Source organism: Manihot esculenta, chromosome 6 (genome assembly GCF_001659605.2).
Source record: "Manihot esculenta cultivar AM560-2 chromosome 6, M.esculenta_v8, whole genome shotgun sequence".
NCBI classification, from domain to species: Eukaryota; Viridiplantae; Streptophyta; class Magnoliopsida; order Malpighiales; family Euphorbiaceae; genus Manihot; species Manihot esculenta.
Genome location: NC_035166.2, coordinates 14,490,286 through 14,511,591, shown reverse-complemented (window position 1 = coordinate 14,511,591; position 21,306 = coordinate 14,490,286). Strand labels below are relative to the sequence as shown.

Sequence of the window (21,306 nt, the reverse complement as noted above, 5' to 3'; positions counted from 1 at the left end):
AAGTAAATAGTATTGAAAGTGAATAATAATTTATTTAATAAAAAAATTAAAAAATTTAATTTTATAAAGTATAAAATATTTACACTCACAAACTTAATCTGATAGTAAGTCCATTTGAATCAGATTTTCTTTTCTTAATTTTTAATTAAAAAAATATTTTAATTGAGTAATTTTAGAATAAAGATTAATTAATAAATTTTTTAAATATATAAAAATTTAATGATCTATATATATTAAACTACTTAAATATCTCTGAAATTTTTTTGGGAGGCTAATGATCCTTGGTTCATTAGCTGACTCTATCCTTGCTTACGAATTAAATTATTTATTTAGTTTGTTTTTCTATAATATTATGTTATAATATCCCAGCTACATCTATAACTATACTTTAATATATATTAAAATAGAGAGCCAGGACAATAATAAGATTATTTACAATCATATTAATTTTTGTTATATGATTTATTAGTGGATAGCTAATGGTGTCTAGTTTACATTAAATATTTAGTAAATTTTTATCAATATGCTTTTTTTTAAAATAAGATATTATACTAGAAAATTTAATATGCAATGAATAAATTTTATAATATTTATATATTATTATTAATTAATAAAGAGAGTATAATCAATAAGTATTGAAATATAATATTCGACAATTATTTTTCAGATTGAAAGTTGAATCTTTATAAATAAAATCAATATTTGTTAAGGACACGTTTCTATTATAATATTAGCATTATTTTACACTTTGAAATATTAAATATCAAAATTGAATTCTGTCTTAAAAATATAATAACCCTTATTATTACAACAAACAATTGTTAATAATGTCTTGTAGACTTTTGATAATATCATTACAAGACATTATAACATCCAATAAATTCATTGATATACTTAGTTACAGAGGAAACAAACCATACAACAATTCCTTCGTTCCTTCCTTCCTTCCATAGTGGAAATAATAATGAATAAAAAATTTCAAATAACAAAAACTCTAAAACCACCTTATATATAAAACCACAATTATAAACTTGATTATATTTAAAAAATTAAAAAAAATAAATTACCTAAATGGGTATATATCAATTTTAATTTAATTAATTACTTAGCATTAGCATCCCACGTGGTCACGATACTCCAAGAATACAAGCGTAGCACCATAGTGAGCCAATGCTCCCAATACCACAAAAACATGGAAAATCTGATGACTATGTCCGGCTAAATCAAACCATCCAGGCTTAAACCTCTCTGGAATCCGGCTAACGTAAAATCCAGTTCCGACCAAGTAAAATAAAGCCATGGAACATTCATAAGCTAATAGTGTATTGCGTTTGGGATTAGTCCAATTCACAATTGTACCATGTACTGCAGGGATCATGCCAAAGAACCCCATTGAAGAGAAGAGAAGAGCTCGAAAAGCTCGAAATTTTCCGGTCGAAAGCGACGGAGAAAGCAACGTTAAGATGGTAAACATCCCCATTGCTGTGATTCCACCGAGGTAGATGTATTGCCAGTGTGAGTCACATAGGAAGATGTAATAGATCGGAGGAAAAAATGAGGTTATGATCATTGTAGTAATGCCCACGTAGTCTATACGTAGTAAGAAAATGTTTAGAGTACGTGAATGGCAAGAGAAAAGGTGGCAAATGCTGCTTGAGAGGAGGCAGAACATAGAACCGCCCAAGAATACAAAGAATGGCCACCGAGTGACCGTCGTTACCGGCGGTGTTATTGTTTTTGAAGATGTTATCAGCTTCAAATCCACGAGTTCTCTTGTCCCCTGCATGTATAAAGTAAAGAAGGTGATAATGGAGAGATGTGTGTTTCTAGAACATTGAATGTATATGCAAAGTGACTTACCAAGAACAATTCCTCTGAATTATGGGAAAAATTTGCCTCTGCACTTGTAAGAATTGACCTTCAAGACCAAAAATTTTCAGTTTACGTCATTGCTTTGAAAATTAAAAAAAAAAAAAAAAAAGGGGATTTGATTCTTACTGTTACAAAACAATTTTCCCAATTATCAATAATTTAGAATTTTAAAAGAAATTGAAAAAATATAAACTGAAACAAACCTGGTAAACAGACAGAGAAGATCCGCTATCTGAGGAACTTGCATTATGTTCGCCATGGTCAACCCCAAAAACAGTAAAAAACCAATGAGATGCCTGCAAATTCAGACATTGATTCTTAAAAACTAAGAAAGAATTATATTAAAAATACAGAAAAAAGATTAAATAATTAAGCAGAGACATTGATCATCGTCACTTACGTCCAGACATTAAGCGTTTCATTATGCCAACGAAAAATGCTAAAGAGAGCTTCCTTAAGAGGCCAACAGACACGGTAGTAATTCAGTATGAACTCATTATCCTTCATGTGATCTGGAAGCTCCCAAAACGACTTTAAATCGTAGCGTTTGATCCCTTTATGCAGAGTGCCATGGTTATGAAGATCAAGACCTTCATCGTCCTTATTCTTGTAAGCTTTTTGAGGAGAAACGACGTCGTGAGAACGAGGTGTTTGATGGAAATCCATTTTCTTGGGTTTTCTTTGAAAGAAAACACCAACATCCATAGAAGAGAAAGGTTGGTTTGATTTGGTCTTATTTGGGTTTGGGTTTAGTTTATAAAATGGGAGTTGCGGAGGATGTAACAACTTATTGCATAAATTTAAAGAGTTGTGGGTTTTTCTCTAAATAAATAAATTATATTAAAAAGGGTGCAGGGTGGGGTTGCATGCAGGAGAAAGCGTACACGTCGTTAGGTTACCAATAAAACCAAAGCATGTGCTTATGTTGTGGAGCCTCAGCCGTTATTTACTTGCCTACCGTGTGGCCTTTTCTTTCTTTTTCTTTTGTTTTTAAGGGTAATTTACAGTATAACAGTTGAGATTTAAATTCACAGCTAAAATTTTATTTTATTTTATAATAAAATAGGTAATTTAAATTATAAAATTATAAATATTAAATTATGGGTTTAGCTACCGTGATTAGGCAACCTATCTCTACCAGTGAGGTATAGCGTATAGGCGGCCGAACTCCACACCTCTTTTTTTTTTTTTTTTTTTTAATTTATTGTAGATCGCTTTTTTAAGTAAATTTAAAAAAAAAAATAAAGCAAAATTCATGAGCTTTAAAGACACTCCAAACTTAACCACACACAAAGCTTTTCTTGCATTAGTGGTTTGCTTGTTGAGCTTTAATTAACCCTTTTTCTAATTTTGCTATTGCCACTCCATCAACGCCTGGATTTAATGCTCTCTGCTTGCTCATTCTGAGATTGCTCAAAGTTAAATTTAATTTCTCAAGTGCTTAATTGCATTTAAAGACACTAATTGCAGCTAAGAAAGCTACGAAGAAATTGACATCATTTTCTTCCACCTTAATTCTTAATTGAAAATTTAAATTAAATTAAATCATTAAAATTTTTGTTAGTAATTTTTTTTAATTTAATAAATTTTAGGTTCAAGTAAATTAAAAAAATAAGGAAAATATTTATTAAATATAAGATAAATATATAAATACAGTAAAATATCTCTTTATATTATTTTCTCCGTTTTATAATTTTTGTCTATATATTTTTTTATTATTTTAAAATTATTATTCAATTTTTTTAAAACTATAATAATATATAAATTAATTATATTTTATTATATATTTTTATAATTAAGATTTTATTTATTTTATGAAAAAAATTTATATTTGAAAAATATTTTTTAAAAAATATTATTTTTATTCCCATTGTAAAAAGTAAAGAATATTAATAAATTTTTATAGTATATAGGGATTAATTTAAATTATAATAAGGATTATCTGCAAATAACTAAAATATATAGCAATTAATTTGTAGAATATAAGGATCAATTTTTAAAATATAAATTCTTATTCATAAATAATTATAATATATAGGGATTGATTTGTAAAATTACAGGGAATATTTGTTAATAATTAGAACATTCAGAATTAATTTATAAAATATAAGGATTTATTTGTAAATAACTATTTTATTTTGGATCAACTTGTAAAATTTTAGATATTTACTTATAAATAATTAAAACATTTAAGAATAATTTATAAAAATATAAGAATTTATTTTAAATAAGTATATTATTTAAGATCAATAAGTAAAATTATAAGTAATTATTTATAAATAGTATAAATTTATGGTTAAATTTGCAATAATACTGAAATAAAATGAAAAACTATAGATAGATTTAATTAAATTTACGGGATTTTATTGTTGTGGATGAAAATATATATTAAAAGTATTTTGATCATTTTTAATAATTATGATTTGACTATCAATATTAAATTATTAATTTTTTAAATGTTAAAAATTCAATAAATATAATTTCTTTTTTGAAATAATTCAATAATAGAATTTTAAAAATAACTAAACTTTACATTCTAAAAGTAGAGGAACCAAACTTTAAATTCCACTGAAGTAGAGGAACCAAACTGCTTACCCATTTATATATATTCAAAGTTTAGTTATATTAATACACTTAAAATTTAGAAAACAACTTTCTACTTAATAAAATTAATTAGTAAAAAATAAATAAATTTAAGTATGTTAAATCTCAGAAAATAAGTTTTCTTTTTTCGAGAACATACAATCGGAGCATTTAAAAAAAAAAAAAAATTTCTTTGCATAGAATTATACAGCAATAATGTCCCAAACAATTTTTTCCTTTTTTTTCATATCTTTAATGAAAGGTAAATTGGGCTAAGATTCATTACGGTTTAGAAACAAAACTAAAAATAAAAGATGACTAAAAGCTCAAAATCATATAACCTTCCTACCTGCTTTTCAAAGTAGAGTCATATTTCTAAAGAGAGATTTTCTCTCTCTTTTACATTTTTCTTTTTCGAACATCTTCATCTCCCTTTCGTCTATTACATAATCAGTTTCTCCCTGCTCTATCTGGGCAGGAAGACTTCTGTTGGGCAGGAGACATCTATCTCCTTGCTGCCCTGGAGTGTGGAGTGTGGATTACCCTCGCCACCTTCGTGTGATTTGTATATATTCTTTTGTTTGGTAGATCTTAGTAGTTGATTAAAGGTTTATTTAAATATTTCCTTTTTGGAGTGTATTTTCTGGTATTTTATTGGTAGATCCAATGGTTTAATTATGATATTTGTTTATGTCTTGGCTTTTTTTCTTGGTTGCATGCAAGCCCCATATCGATGTTTTTCAATGACTAGGTCCAAACAATGGTTAGCAAAGGTAGTGCGTGGAGATGAGTTCTCGAAAGGCACGATAAGGTCGCCGAAGAGCGTGCCTTCTAGCGGCGTCGGCTTTTTTCTCTCAATTTGTCGATGTAGACTCTCTTGATCTTGATTGAAGCTAAGTTTACAGATTGCTTGTTAGGTGTTTCTTTCTGGTAGAGAGACACAAAATCGGTCTTGGTGTCTCTATTGTTCCTTGGTTTAATGAGGAGTGGTTAAGCGGTGGCTCGAATCGATGCAAGTGGGTTGCTTAGTTGTTTTAGTAATAAGAATACTAAAATAACAAAATAGCTTATTTTAAATTGCACCTTTTTAACAACATATAAAACCATGCTTTTTTCTATTAAAAAAAATAATTTTATCTAACAAAATCTCAATGAACAATTATTAAGTGGCTAAGTGCACCGTCATAAAAAGTCAATGTGCCTATAACACTCTCCTATAGAAAAATAAGTCTTATAGATTGGATGGCCTGAAGTTGTCATCTTCACGGTCATCTTGCTTAGGAGAGATGGCAAGGAAGAATACAAAAAGCCATTATCCTACATGTTCTTTGTTAGAATTTTATCAAGCCCTTTTTCAAGGGAAATTCTGATACCAACATTAAGACCTGAGAGAAATGAGAGATGTTATATCCTAATGAGATAGAAAATAGAGAATAATGGAATTGATTTCTTCCTCTGTTAGTGAAGCTGCATCTCCATCTTCAGGCATTGCTTACTCAAAAATCTAATTTGGTAAAGGAAATCAAGGGTACATCATATCTAATGGTACTGGGAGATAACTTGAGTTCTATCTACTATCAAAGTTGAAGAAGAGAAGTGTTAGCAAGTGAATCAGGACCTATTCCATGTAGTCCTAGTCTTTAGGATTGTCCTATTCTTTAGCTGATTTTCAGCAAGATTTTTTGTTTTATTGTTTAGCAAAAAGTGGCAGTAGTGGTCACTAGTTTTTAGCTATTTTAAGTTTTGCTGTAACTCTATAAATTTGCAGTTTTAGATTTCAAATAAATATAACTTTCCCAATTACTAAACTACAACAGTGGTATCAGAGCCCTATTTCTTACGGGATCTGTGAGAGTTCTTTCTGAGTGACTTGTGAGTTTTTTTTCTGAGTGTTTATCTAAAATTCTACTGCTGTAAGGAATTTTTTAATGGAAGGAGAGAGTTCTTTCTTAGTGGTGGCTCCACCAGTGTTTGATGGAGAGAACTACCAGGTGTGGGCAGTAAGAATGGAAGCTTTTTTGGAAGCGTGTGATTTGTGGGATGCTATAGAGGAGGATTATGAGGTACCTCCTTTACCAGGAAACCCAATAGTGGCTCAGATCAAAACACACAAGGAGAAAAAGACTAAAAAATCCAAAGCGAAGAATTGTCTTTTTGCTGTAGTTTCTCCTAACATCTTCAGTAAGGTCATGTCATTTGGTTCAGCTAAAGCCATCTGGGATTTTCTGAAGAAAGAATATAAAGGAGATGAAAGAATCAGAGGAATGAAGGTGCTGAATCTGGTTAGGGAATTTGAAATGCAGCAAATGAAGGAGTCAGAAACGGTCAAAGTGTATGTAGAGAGGCTGTCTGGCATTGCAAATAAGGTAAGGATACTTGGAGATAAATTTATGGACAATAGAATTGTTCAAAAAATACTTGTATCCTTACCTGAAAGATATGAGGCAACTATTGCTTCTTTGGAAAATACTAAAGATCCGTCAAATATCACTTTGGCAGAATTAGTAAGTGCGTTGCAGGCACAGGAACAAAGAAGAATGATGAGACAAAAAGGAACCACGGAGGGAGATTTACAAGCCAAATGGCAGCAGAATTCTGGAGATAAAAACAAAAAGTGGAGAGGAAAGAAAGGAGCAGCAGGCAATTCAGAAAATGCTGCCACTGAAAGCAACTCCAACACTAGCAGCAAAGGAGGAAAATTCCCTCATTGTCAGCATTGTGGCAGAAAAAACCATCCTCATTACAAGTGTTGGAGAAAGCCTGACATGAGATGTAGAAAGTGTAAGAAGCTTGGGCATGCGGAGATAATTTGCAAAGAGAAAGAAACACAACAGTAGGGTGAAGCTCAAGTTGCAACTCAATAAGAGCCGGCACAACTCTTTGTTGCTTCATGTTTTGCGTCAAAGACATCAAGCAAAAATTGGCTTGTTGATAGTGGTTGTACAAACCATATGACCAATTATGAGGAGCTGTTTAGAGAGCTTGACAAATTTGCAAGTTCAAGGGTCAGAATTGGAAATGGAGATTACATCACAGTAGAAGGAGAAGGGACGGTAGCCATTGAAAGCCCTACTGGTATTAAAATAATTTCAGAAGTTCTGTATGTTCCTGAAATTGACCAAAATTTGCTAAGTGTGGGACAGTTGCTGGAGAAAGAATTCAAGCTTGTGTTTGAAAATAAAATGTGTCTGATCTCTGATCCTAGAGGTCAAGAATTGTTCAGAATTAAGATGCGGCAAATAAGTTTTTCTCTGAATCCTTTGGAGGAGGAGCAAACGGCTTTTCCGTGTCAATTTACTTCCGCAGACACTTGGCACAAACGAATGGGGCATTTTCATCATCAAGCTTTGCTGTTCATGCAGAGAAATGATCTTGTAAGAGGTCTACTGAACCTGGAGGAGCATCTCACAAGTTGCAAAGTTTGTATGCTTGGGAAACAAATTAGATTTCCATTCAGAACATCTACATGGAGAGCTACAGAGAAATTGCAGCTAATTCATACTGATCTATGTGGTCCACAGTCAACTCCTTCACTAAATGGCAGCAGATATTACATAGTCTTTATTGATGATTTAACAAGAATGTGCTGGATATACTTTATGAAATTTAAATCGGAGGTTGCTGAAATTTTCATAAAGTTTAAAAATTGGATTGAAAACCAAAGTGGCTGCAGAATTCAGGTCATTAGATCAAATAATGGCATTGAATATACGTCGGAGAAATTCAATTTATTTTATGAAGAAGCTGGAATTGAGCACCAACTCACTGTCCCCTATTCTCCACAGCAAAATGGGGTCAGTGAAAGAAAAAACAGAATCATTATTGAGATGACCAGGTGCTTGTTGCATGAGAAAAATCTTTCAAAAAAATTCTGGGCAGAGGGGGCAAATACTGTTGTTTTCTTGCTGAATAGACTGCCTACAAGAGCAGTGGGAAAGAAAACTTCATATGAAGCTTGGCGTGGAGTCAAACCTGCTTTAACCAATCTTAAAATTTTTTGTTGTCTCTGTTTTTCACATGTTCCACAGTTTAAAAGAGACAAACTTGATGAGAAGGCTGAAGTAGGAGTTTTTGTTGGTTACAGTTCGGTGTCTAAAGCCTATAGAATTTTTCTTCCTCGGACAAAAAAAATTATAACCAGCAGAGATGTTCAATTCCTTGAAAGTGAATAATGAGACTGGAATGAGGAGTCTCAAATAAAAAAACAGATTGTATCCTTTGTTCCTGATGAACTAGAATATGATTAACCTGTCAGGGAAACAAGAACACTCTCAGACATTTATCAAAGGTGCAACATTGCTGTTTTTGAACCAACTAGTTATGAGGAAGCAAAAATTGGGTGAAAGCAATGGAGGAGGAGCTGGCTATGATAGAAAAAAAATCAAACATGGGAGCTAGTAGAAAGACCTCAAGATAGAAAAGTAATTGGGGTGAAATGGGTTTTCAGGAAAAAGCTAAATCCTGATGGCTCATTGAACAAGCATAAAGCAAGGCTAGTGGTGAAGGGCTATGCACAAATTTGGGGAGTAGATTTTTCTAAAACTTTTGCTCCCATAGCAAGGCTGGACACAATCAGAATACTGTTGGCGTTGGCGGCACAACAAGGTTGGAAGCTTTTTTAGCTTGATGTGAAATCGGCTTTTTTGAATGGTACTTTGCAAGAAGAAATTTTTATTGAGCAGCCCGAAGGTTTTACTGTGCCCGGACATGAAGAAAAGGTCTACTTGTTAAAAAAGGCTTTTTATGGGCTAAAACAAGCTCCACGAGCTTGGTACAGCAGAATAGATGATTATTTGCTGAAATTAGGCTTTGAAAAAAGCTTAAGTGAATTAACTTTGTATGTTAAAAAGGTTGATTCTGAAATTGTAATCATCTCTCTCTATGTAGACGATTTGCTTGTTACAGGTAATAATGTTGCAAAGATTGAAGAATTCAAGCAAGAGATGATGAAAGTTTTTGACATGACAGACCTTGGTGAAATGAATTATTTTCTCGGAATGAAAATAAAGCAAGTTCAGAATGAAATTTTTATATGTCAAAAGAAGTACTTGAAGGAAATTCTGAAGAGATTCAGAATGGGTGAATGCAAAAGCATGAATACTCCAATGAATCAAAAAGAGAAGTTGCAGAAAGAAGATGGAGCTGAACGTGCTGATGAAGGAGTGTATAGAAGCCTGATTGGATGTTTAATGTATCTTACAACAATAAGACCTGACATTTTGAATCCTGTAAGTGTCCTATCCAGGTTTCTGAATTGTGCTAGCAAAATACACATGATGGCAGCTAAACGTGTGCTTAGATATCTCAAAGGAACTCAAGACTATGGTGTTAAATTCAACAAAAGTCAGAATTTCAAGCTTCATGGATATTCTGACAGTGATTGGGTAGGGTCTTTTGATGATATGAAAAGCACTTCTGGTTATTGTTTTACTTTTGGGTCAGGGTGCTTTTCTTAGTGTTCCAAGAAACAGGAGATTGTGGCACAATCAACTGCGAAAGCTGAGTTCATAGCAGCAACAGCTGCCGCTAATCAAGCACTATGGCTTAGGAAGATTATGGTGGATTTGCAGCTGAAGGAAGATGACAGCACTGTGATATTTGTAGATAACCAAGCTGCCATAACTATATCTCAAAATCCAGTGTTCCATGGAAGAACTAAGCATTTTAATGTTAAGTTTTATTACTTGAGAGAAGTCTAAAACAGTGGCGAAGTGAAGTTAGTGTACTGCAACACAGAAAATCAGATCGCAGAAATATTTACAAAATCACTTCATGTTAGCAGATTTGAATTTCTCAAAGAGAAGCTGGGGGTATGCAGCTCCTGATCCAGGAGGAGAATGTGAGCAAGTGAATCAGGACCTGTTTCATATAGTCCTGGTCTTTGGGATTGTCATATTCTTTAGCTGCTTTTCAGCAAGATTTTTTGTTTTATTGTTAAGCAAGAAGTGGCAGTAGTGGTCACTAGTTTTTAGCTATTCTAAGTTTTGCTGTAACTCTATAAATTTGCAGTTTTGGAATTCAAATAAATATAACTTTCCCAATTACTAAACTACAACAAGAAGCCACAACTTTCAATATTTTCTTTATTAAGCTTAGTTCTGATCTCAATATCTTTATTCGAAAAGATGGGTAGTATTTGATGATAATCTAATGGAAAAGACACAACATTATAATTGATTTGTTCCTGTGCTAAAACTGCAACTCCATCTTCGGCCACCATTTTGCTTAAATATCATATTTGAAAGAGAGTCAAAATTGAATTCTAATGGTTGTGGGATGCCATTTGAAAACTGAAAAACTACAAGAACAGGAGATTGTGCACTATCAAATTTGAAAGATTGAAATTAAAGCTCCCACGCTCAATATTTATTGACTCAGAAAAAAGCTCATAAAGAAAATAAATAAGCACAACAGACACAATACAACTCATGCATAGATCATACAGCCCATGTGTTTTATTATATTAAATTAGTTAAAGAATAGTTAGTTAGTTAGTTAATCATGGGTTATTGAAACTTACTGTATAAAAGGAATTGCTCAATCTAAGAGAAATGTTTCTTCTGCATATCTGTTATGGTATCACAGTAATTTTCTTGACTTTCTCAAATCTTTTAAAATACTTTCTTGATTCTCAAATGGCTATTCAACAAACTATTGTAAACCAGATTAATGATCATTTTCAAAACCCTTCCAACCCTTATTTTCTTCATCATAATGTGAATTCATCTTTAGTCTTAGTTTCTCCTGTTCTTGATGAAAAGAATTATCATTCTTGGGCATGTTCTATGAAAATGGCTTGTCTATCAAAAAACAAGGTGAGATTTATTGATGGTACATTACCAATGCCTACTGTAACAGACTCGATGAGATCTGCTTGAGAAAGATGTAATACAATGGTTGTTTCTTGGATCATAAGATCATTGTTACATTCCATTGCTCAAAGCATTATATGGATAGATTCTGCAGTTGACGTGTGGAAAAATCTGAAAGAAAGATTCTATCAACGAGATATTTTCATAATTTCAAACCTACAGGAAGAAATAAATAACTTCAAACGGGGTGATTTATCGGTTACTGAATATTTTACTCAATTAAAAATACTATTTGATGAATTGATTAAAATTCATTTTATTCCTCAAATCCTTGCAATTATGGTGCAGTAGAGAGGTTCTATACTTATCAAAAGAATGATTATGTAATACTTTTTCTTAAAGGCTTGAATGATAGTTATGTTACTGCAAGATCTCAGATCATGATCATGGACCCCTTGCCTTCCTTGAATAAAGTCTTCTCATTGATAATTCAAAAAGAAAGGCAAATGGCTTTTGGTGAAACTGTCAAAGTATTTGCTAGCACTAAGATGAATAGTGTAAAAAGTAATCTTCAAAAAAGTTTTGGCAGAGAACAAAGTTATAGTCAATTTACAAGAAATTTTTATGGTAATGTAAAGATCTGCACATAAACAGTAGAAACTTGTTATAAAAAGCATGGATTCCCTCCTGGTTACAAGTTCAAGAATTTTGAATTCAAGAAAGCTGGTTCTTTTATAAATCAAGCTTCTATTCAAGAAAACTTACAAGCTTTTGAAAATAATCAACCTAAGATTAATCAATCCAATTCTTTCAAGCAATCATATGGAGCTCCTTTTACTCAAAACTAGATTCAATAACTACTGGCATTGTTTTAACCAACAACGGCTCCTTTTTCTTCTCATGTAACAAACCAAATTAGTTCTATTAACACTACTGTCTCCACTGGAAAAGGTAATTCTGTGTCACCCAATTATTCTTGTAGTTCTCAAGATTAGATTCTAAATAGTGGGGCCACAGATCATATATATTTTTCTATGGCATATTTTACTTCTTACAAGAAAATTTTACATGTTTCTATCAAGCTGTCTAATGGTGATAGTCTCACTAATTATTTAGGAATTGTTCAACTTAGTTCATGTCTTTACTTAACAAATGTCCTTTACATACCAAATTTTACTTTCAACCTCATTTCAATAACAAAACTCATATCTAGTATTCATTGTTACTTAATATTTTGTGATAAAATATGTTTCATCCAGGATTTGAATATCTGGTAGAGGATTGGTATAGCTGAAGAAAAAGGAGATTTATATGTCCAGCACAAGTCTAACTTTCCTAATAAAGCTATTGTGGTAAATGCTAGGCCCTTACCCTTTAATGTCTGGCATTATAAGCTTGGACATTCTTCCTATAGTAGACTATCTACTTTGCATTCTACATGTCCATTCATTTCTATTGACTATAACTCTCATTCATGCAATGTTTGTTCTCTAGCAAAACAAAAGGGGATATCTTTTCCTATTAGTCAACCTAAATCTGTTCAATCCTTTGAATTAATACATGTAGATATATGGGGACATTTCTCTATTACTTCAATAAATGGTCACAAGTATTTCCTCACAGTTGTAAATGATCACAACAGATACATTTGGGTTTTTTTAATGAAACATAGGCAATTACTATAGAATTTTATCCAAATGATAGAAAGACAGTTTGACACCAAAGTTGAAAGATAAGAAGTGACAATGGCCTTGAATTTTCTATGGATCAATATTACAAAAGCAAAAGTATTCTTCATCAAACCACTTGTATTGAAACTCCTCAACAAAATGCAATTGCTGAAAGAAAATACCAGCATATTCTCAATGTTGCAAGGGCTCTTTTATTTCAGTCTAATCTACCTAAAAGTTTCTAGACTTTCTCTATAGTTCATGTTGTGTTTCTCATCAATAGGCTGGCCACTCCATTATTTTAGGAAAAATCTCCATTTGAACTATTATATCTTCATTCCCCAAATTACCTTCAATTAAAGGTATTTGGATCATTATGTTATGCATCTACTTTTATTGTAGGGAGATCCAAATTTGATCCAAAAGCAAAGAGATGCTTATTTGTTGGTTATAAAGATGGAACTAAAGGCTATATGGTTATGGACCTCAATAGTAGAGAAGTTTTTGTGTTCAGAAATGTGACTTTTCAAGAACATATTTTTTCTTATTTTAATTTATCTTCTAATCTAGTCCCTCAACTTGTTCAATCTTCTATTGAGTATCAAGATCTTCCTATTGTCACAAATTTTGATGCAAGCCCTCACATCCCTTTCATTCAGTCTAGATTTCCTACTAGACAAAGAAGAGCACCTGCATATTTGCAAGATTACCAATTGCAATATGACTTCATCAACTCATGGTCAGACTCAACATAAGTCAAATATTTTATATTCATTATCTTTTGTTATATCTTATGATATTTTTGTTAGTGTATATGCCCTAGGCCATTATCTTGGACCTTTTTTGTATGTCGTTTGGTTATTAATAAAAGAGATTTTTTATCATTATTATTTTTTTGCATGTTACATAATAATAATTATCATCCCTGGTTACTTATTATTATGTTGATAATAATAAAATATAACTAGTATGATTATTGATTGATAATCATAAGATGATTATGTATATGTTGATATAATTCAATAATCATAGATACTTGTTAGAGAACAAAGTATTGGATGGACCCGCATTGAGATCACTACATAGGTTATTGTCATAAGTGAATCTCAAAGTAGTTATGTCTTAATCCTTTGACTTGATATTGTCATAGTTTTCAACATAAGGACTATTATGTTTTGACATAACCAAACATTGTCTTTAATCGGACAATTATAAAGGTTATGATTGAGCATAATAGAAATTATATAGAGGATATTGAACAATCAAGATAGGATTTGTCCCTCTCTCTGAGAAAGATATCTTATGGGCCTTTCGATAAGTGAGACTGAGAAATGCATGGCCGTGCTCAAATGAATTGATAGTATGATCAATATCATTTGAATTTATCAGTCTACTTAGAGATCGAGAAATCATAAGTTTGAACATTATAAGTTTGACATTGACCATGACTTATATTCAAACTAGATATCGTGTGACAAAGGGATTAATTCATGTTCTATTTATTAGGCTTTATCGGACTATTGATCCTCATATTAGTTGGGTAGTCATAATGTCTTGCTAGAGGTCACTTATGACTTATAGGTCTTATGAGACTGGGCCTATTGCCAATTAATGTGAGTCTATTGGGTCACACATAAAAGAACGTTGTTGATGTGCCGTGTCATATTAATGGGCTAAAAGCCCAAAGCCCATTAATATAATTAATAATAATAAAGTGTTATTATTATTAATCATTTATTATTATGAGATAATAATATTTAAAAGATCTGCAGTCTATCTATAACTGTTACAGATAAAGAACTCTATCACATAAGATATTTGAGTATCTGCGAGATTATGATAGTGGGTTATGAACACAAATCCTTTTAGGAAAAGGAGCTGTGGGAAAAACACAATTCTTTTTAGGAAAAGGAGTTGTGGGAAAAACAAAAGACTAAAACATATAAATACCCCTTCTACGAATTGTGGAAAAGAGATATTTTTGAGAAAACTCATTCTAAAAAGCTGCAGATTGTGGAGCACATAATCTATCTATCTTTGAGAGAGCTAGCACTCTAGAAGGATAGAAGACGTTCGTGTGGATACCATAGAGGGTGTTCGTTTGAAAAAGCAGCACCATCAGTCCAACATTGTATCTTCTCGACGAGATTAACATGTTAATCTCATATCCTTCTTGTGAATTAAACGAAGCACTCGGATTCTGGAAAAAGGAAATCCGAGATTTTTATTTTTTCGCTGCGCAATTTGGATTGCAATAATCTCGGGATTTCCCAACAGTTTTTTCTTCTACACATCTTCATTATGTTTTATCTGTAATACCCGGCTAGACTCCGGTATCGGAATTCCTACCGTCCGGTGGAATCCCGGATGTCGGAAACCTCTAGAAGGGTAAAAGTATGTTTTTATGATATGTTTTCATGTTTTTAATAATTTTAAGTATGTTTTTAAATGAGTTTTTGCATGAAAAGTCTTTGGAGGAAGACCCAGGTTCGGCCGCCGAAAGTCAAGTTCGGCCGCCGAACATGCATGCGTTTTGGAGGCACGTTAGGCCCCCGAAAGCATGAGTGAGGGAAGTTCAGGTTCGGCCGCCGAAAGTCAAGTTCGGCCGCCGAACATGGCATGCATGCGGAGGCAAGTTCGGCCCCCGAACGTGGTCTGGCCAGCCACTATAAAAGGGGCACTTAGCCGAAATGGGCGAGCTTTCTCCCATTTTCGGCCACAGCTAGCTTCCGACCTCCCTCTCCCCAAATCTAGTGTTCTTCCTTCAAATCCCCACCATTTTCTTGAGTTTTAAGCTTGCATTGAAGGTTTTGAACTTTTGAAACAAGTTTTGGAGCTTTGGGAACTCAGGAGCTCATTTTCGTGGATCTCCAAGTTTAGGTCGTCTCCCTCTCAATCTTCAAGAGGTAAGAGCCGATCTTAAGCTCCTTATATGTTTTAAGTAAGTTTTAAGTTGTTTTATGGGGTAGAAATGCATGTTAGGCTTTAAGTTGAGTTTATGGGTTTTGATGATGATTTGAGCAATGTATGTTGATTTTGTGTGTTTGAAGTGTTGTAGTTGGGGTATATGATAGTTTGAGACCCCTAGGTGTGATATATGGTGTTTATGCATGTTTTAGAACAAGTTTATGCATGATTTGAGGTTTTGGGAGGCAAGGGGTTCATGTGAACCAAGTTTCTGCCCTTCTGGCAGAAACCAGGTTCGGCCGCCGAAGGGAGTTTCGGCCGCCGAACCCCCTTGTGGAGGCAGCATTCGGCTGCCGAAGCTTGCCCCCGAAAGAAGACTTTCGGATCTGTCTGGGAGGTTCGGCCGCCGAAGGTGCCGCCGAACCTGCCTGACTTTCGGCTCTGGAGGGACTTTCGGCCGCCGAACCTGCCGCCGAAAGTGCCCTGTTCAGCCATTTGTTGCATGTTTTTATGTGATGTTTTCATGATGTTTTAGGGGGTTTTTGGGGAGTATATTAGAGTTATGTTTATGTATGTTTGGTCCCTCATTGGAGTCCACCTGTGTAGGTTCGGACCCGAGGAACCGAGGACCCCAGCAGTGAGCCAGCTGCTACAGAGTTTATTAGAGCTAGCCAGAGGTGAGTGGAATAAACTTTAAGTTTTAAAATAAATGAAATATGAATTTTGAGCATGATCCATGCATCATGAATGCCATGAGATATAGTAGGTTGCTTGCATTAGTATTCACGAATATGTTGCATTGCATTTATGATGTTGATGTGGATTGGTCATTGGATGATCCTTTAGTCCTCATATGATATGATGATGTTATGGCATGATATGGTATGGAAGTCCAGGTTGTACCCATTCTACGTCCCTGGCACGATGTAAGAGGAAGTCTAGGTTGTACCCATTCTACGTCCCTGGCACAGTTGGACTGTATGATATGTTATGTTAAGGGAAAGACCGGTTGTACCCATTCTACGTCCCGGCACAGTTGGACTATGTAGAGGACTATTGGTGACAATACCATCCGAGATGTGATTTGTTGTGATGTGTTGCATTACATAATGGCATGAAATTTTAATATATGTTTTCTCTATTCTGCTCACTGGGCTTTGTAGCTCACCCCTCTCCCCTAACCCCAGATGTGCAGGTACAGGGTAGACCAGGTGGTTAGCCAGAGATATGAAGAGTGTATGTAATAGTTAGTTTGTGGACATGACAGTTGTATTATGATGTAATGTGAGAGTTTTCAGTATATTATAGTTATGTTATGTGTAATGATATTGAGGATTAGATATTGTGCTTGACATTATGTATTGAGGTATCCCTTTTATTACATGATCAAAATGTTTTATGATGTTATGGAAGCCAACTCATCTCATGATGTATTTGCCCATTGAGGCATTGTTGAGGTCCCACAGAGGGATCATAATTATGATTATGACTATGTACAGTATATGTTCAGGTTGAGTTGGATGTTTGAAAGAAAGGTTTTAAATTTTTATGTATTTTCTTGATCATGTATGGGATTAAACAGGTTTCCAGGATGTATGTTTGGCTTGCTACGAGTCCCGGCGGCCTTAAGTCGACCCGGATCCTAGCGCCGGTAGCGGTCCGATTTTCGGGTCGTTACATTATCTATCTCTTCTCATATTGAATCTAAAACCTAGAGTGAAGCTGTGAAAATTGAAGAATGGAGACAAGATATGCAAACTGAACTCAAAACTTTAAAACAGAATAAGACCTGGTCATTAGTTGATTGACCTAGTGGAAAGATTCCTATTGGGTATAAATGGATTTTTAAAATCAAATACAAATCGGATGGAATTATAGAAAGACACAAGGCAAGGTTGGTGGCCAAGGGTTACACTCAAATCGAAGGAATTGATTTCTTTAACACTTTTTCTCCTGTTGCTAAAACGATCATAGTAAGAATTTTATTAGTTCTTGCTTCTGTTAATGGTTGGTTTTTACAGCAATTAGATGTAAATAATACTTTTCTACATGGGGAATTGCATGAAGAAATTTACAGGATTCTACTTCCTAGTGTCAATGCCATAAGAGTTACACTCAAATCGAAGGAATTGAATTTTTTAACACTTTTTCTCCTGTTGCTAAAACGATCATAGTAAGAATTTTATTAGTTCTTGCTTCTGTTAATGGTTGGTTTTTACAGCAATTAGATGTAAATAATACTTTTCTATATGGGGAATTGCATGAAGAAATTTACATGATTCTACTTCCTGGTGTCAATGCCACAAGGCCTAATCAAGTATGTAAATTACAGAAGTCATTATATGGTCTTAAACAGGCCAGCAAACAGTGGTTTTCAAAGCTTTCCCAAGCTTTCCCAAGCTTTAATCTCTAGTGGCAATTCCCAGTCAAAGAAGACCATTCTTTATTTGTGAAGAACAATTCAGAATGTTTTATAGCAATTCTAGTATATGTGGGTGATTTGATTTTGGTTGGAAATAATATAGAAGAAATCAATACTATGAAGCAGTTCTTAGATTCCTCCTTCAAGATTAAAGGCCTAGGTAAGTTAAAATATTTTCTGGGTTTGGAAATTGCGAGAAATAAAGATAGAATTTTTGTTTACCAAAGGAAATATGCATTAGAATTGCTCTAAACAGGCTATTTGGCCTGCAAGCCTGCTAAAACTCTAATGGATCCAGCCATCAAGTTGTCCAAAGATAAAGGAGAGCTTCTTTATGATATTTTCTCTTACAAAAAAATTAGTAGGAAAGCTCTTATATCTAACAACCACTAGACCCGATCTATATTTTGCAACCAATCAACTCAATCAGTTTCTTTCGGCACCAACTGATCTTCATAAAAAAGCCTTGCATACTCAGGTATCTTAAAGCTTCTTTAGGACAAGGGTTGTTCTCCAAGCTAAATCTTCTCTTAAACTTACTGCATTTAGTGATTTAGATTGGGAGGATGTGCAAACACTAGAAGGTCACGTTATAATATTTTCTTAGGTAAAGCCTTAGTAAGTTGAAAATCAAAGAAACAAAGTTCTGTGAAACAGAATATCGAGCCTTGGCAGCTACCACCTATGAGTTACAATGGATCATGTATATCTTTCAAGATTTACATATCCCATATCTGCCCTACATGTTGCAGCAAATCCTACATTTCATGAGCATACTAAACATATTAAGATGGATTGTCACATAATTTGAGATGAAGTCCAAGAAGTCAAGTTACTTCCCATTTCATCTCGAGCTCAACTTGCAGATCTTCATACAAAACCTTTAGGAGTTGCCAATTTTAAAGATATGTTACTCAAGTTGAGATTGTTAGACATACACAGTCCAGCTTATAGTGGGATATTAACTCAAAAAAAAAAAAAAAACTCACAAAGAAAAGAAGTAAGCACAGTACAACTCATGCACAGATCATACAGTCCATGTGTTTTATTTTGTTAAATTAGTTAAAGAATAGTTAGTTAGTTAATCATGTGTTATTGAAACCTCCTGTATAAAAGGAATTGATCAATTTAAGAGAAATGCTTCTTTCGCATGTCTGTTTTCTGATAATTTTCCCTTCAAAATCAACTCTTGTCTTCTTCTTTGTTGGGCTGGGATCTCCTTCCTTACCATCATCATCATCAGAAGTGGAAAGACCCTCATTTAGTAGTTTCTTTGTTAGATCTCTTTCATCCTTGTTGAAGATTCTAACAGTACAGGTTTACCATCAAGCTGCAAAACAATGCTAAATTTTTTGAATCCATTGTGTTGAACTCAAATTACGGCAAGAATAAGATTATTTGAATTGGGATTAACTAAAAAGTTACAGAAATTCTAATTACTTGCACCTTCATTGCCTATTGACAATTCTAACAGCAGCTAGTGGCCATTGTTATGATCAATGGCATCAACATTTTTCTAAACTAAATCTTTCCTTGCCCACCCAGTTTTTCCCTTGGATTCAGCGAATCGCTTTGTGCTTTGGCCCTTTCAAGTCCCACAACTAGCCTTTCTCTGAATCTTGGCTTTACTTAGCTTCTTCAAGTTGGTGAAAACATAATAGTAGCCATCAAAGTTTTTGACTTTGTTCTTGTGCAAGACCTCCCATGGATTCTCAGCATAAATATTACAGTCGATGACTAAATCAGGAGGTTTGTCCATCCAACTTCCTCTGAAGATAGTAGTAGAAGGACAAAAGCGAAACCCGTATGGGCATGAGATTGAGAACCCCATCAATCTTTTCTCTCTGGTTCTCTCTTCCTTCACTGAAACTGTGGATCTTTCTTTTGGCGCAATGAACTTAAACCCATTTGTACATAATAATATATAATGATTTTCCTGGGAAACAAACGGTAATATATTTGTAGGAAATCAAGATGTTGATTTGGAAAGATTTGCACTATTTTTCATTTAATTACGATTCTCAAAGTTTATTTTGTTGCGGTTTATTTATTAAATTTCAATGAATTAATAATAATTTATTAATAAAACGATATTATTTTTTAATAATTTTTTTTAATTTTTCAAATTATACAATCAAAATTACATAATATGTTTATTTCTGAATTTGATTATCTAACTCAAATTTCGAATTTTAAAATTTATTTTTACTGTTATAAAAATAAGAGATTAAAAGTTTGTAGTTAGCTAAAATTATGGGGTTAATTATTAACATGCTTATTAGAAATTAACCAGACAATAATTTATATTTTTAAAAACTCATTTTCAATATTATAAAGCAATAGATTCAAAAGTTATAATTAGCTAAATTTATGAAGTTAATTATTAACATACTTATTAGAAATTAACTAGACAATAAAAAAAATCATTTTAAAATTATAAATATAAAACTTATTTTAATTTTAAAAATAAATTATGAAATAGTTGATAAAAATAAGATTAATGAAAATGCCTATTTCCAATAGTTGAATTTTATAAATGATGTTAGATTTTTGAAAATTATTGCATTATCAATTTAATGTAATAAAAAAATTTTATTTTAATATTAACTAAATATAATTTTGTTTCTACTATTAAAGAGGTAAATTGGAATAGGATGAGTTTCTTGTCCTAAACTAGAGGTCCTGAGTTCGACTTCTAGATATGGAGATGGACCTTCTGGACGCAGATTTGAAAAAGATAGATGGATTCTAAAAAATTTCTAACTATTATTACAAGGCTGAGAGGTAAGTTTAAACCATAGTCAGAACTTAAATTGTATTAAAAAAATTTGTATTTTTTTATTTTTGACATATTTAAAATTTTTCATACTCAGAAAATCATTACTAATTAGAGAAAAAATAATTTGAAACCTTAAAATTAATTTTTATTTAATTTCAATTTGCCTTAATTAATTTAATAAAATTTTAAAAAATATAATTATTAATGATTAATATTTAATTTCTTTGAATGTAAAGATGAGTGAGGGAGATTAGATAAAAA

General features: G+C 32.8%; 2 protein-coding genes across 2 annotated transcripts; one reads left to right on the top strand and one right to left on the bottom strand.

Annotated features, from left to right (window-relative positions):
* Positions 1-754: 754 nt before the first annotated feature.
* Positions 755-2,644, bottom strand: LOC110618248 (heptahelical transmembrane protein 1). The gene is made up of 4 exons (XM_021761383.2): positions 2,273-2,644; positions 2,076-2,168; positions 1,861-1,918; positions 755-1,780 (listed from the first exon to the last, which is right to left on the bottom strand). The coding sequence occupies exons 1-4, from the start codon at positions 2,575-2,577 to the stop codon at positions 1,112-1,114; spliced, it is 1,125 nt and encodes a 374-aa protein (XP_021617075.1). The 5' UTR covers positions 2,578-2,644; the 3' UTR covers positions 755-1,111.
* Positions 2,645-6,383: 3,739 nt separating this feature from the next.
* LOC110617853 lies at positions 6,384-7,292 on the top strand. Its single transcript, XM_021760859.1, has one exon. The coding sequence runs from the start codon at positions 6,384-6,386 to the stop codon at positions 7,290-7,292; it is 909 nt and encodes a 302-aa protein (XP_021616551.1).
* Positions 7,293-21,306: the final 14,014 nt, after the last annotated feature.

Coding starts and splice junctions, on each gene's coding strand:
- LOC110617853 (XM_021760859.1), top strand. CDS start 6,384: ATGGAAGGAGAGAGTTCTTTCTTAGTGGTGGCTCCACCAGTGTTTGAT.
- LOC110618248 (XM_021761383.2), bottom strand. CDS start 2,577: ATGGATGTTGGTGTTTTCTTTCAAAGAAAACCCAAGAAAATGGATTTC. Junction 1,919..2,075: donor CTTCTCTGTCTGTTTACCAG/GTTTGTTTCAGT, acceptor TTGGTCTTGAAG/GTCAATTCTTACAAGTGCAG. Junction 1,781..1,860: donor ATTCAGAGGAATTGTTCTTG/GTAAGTCACTTT, acceptor TTATACATGCAG/GGGACAAGAGAACTCGTGGA.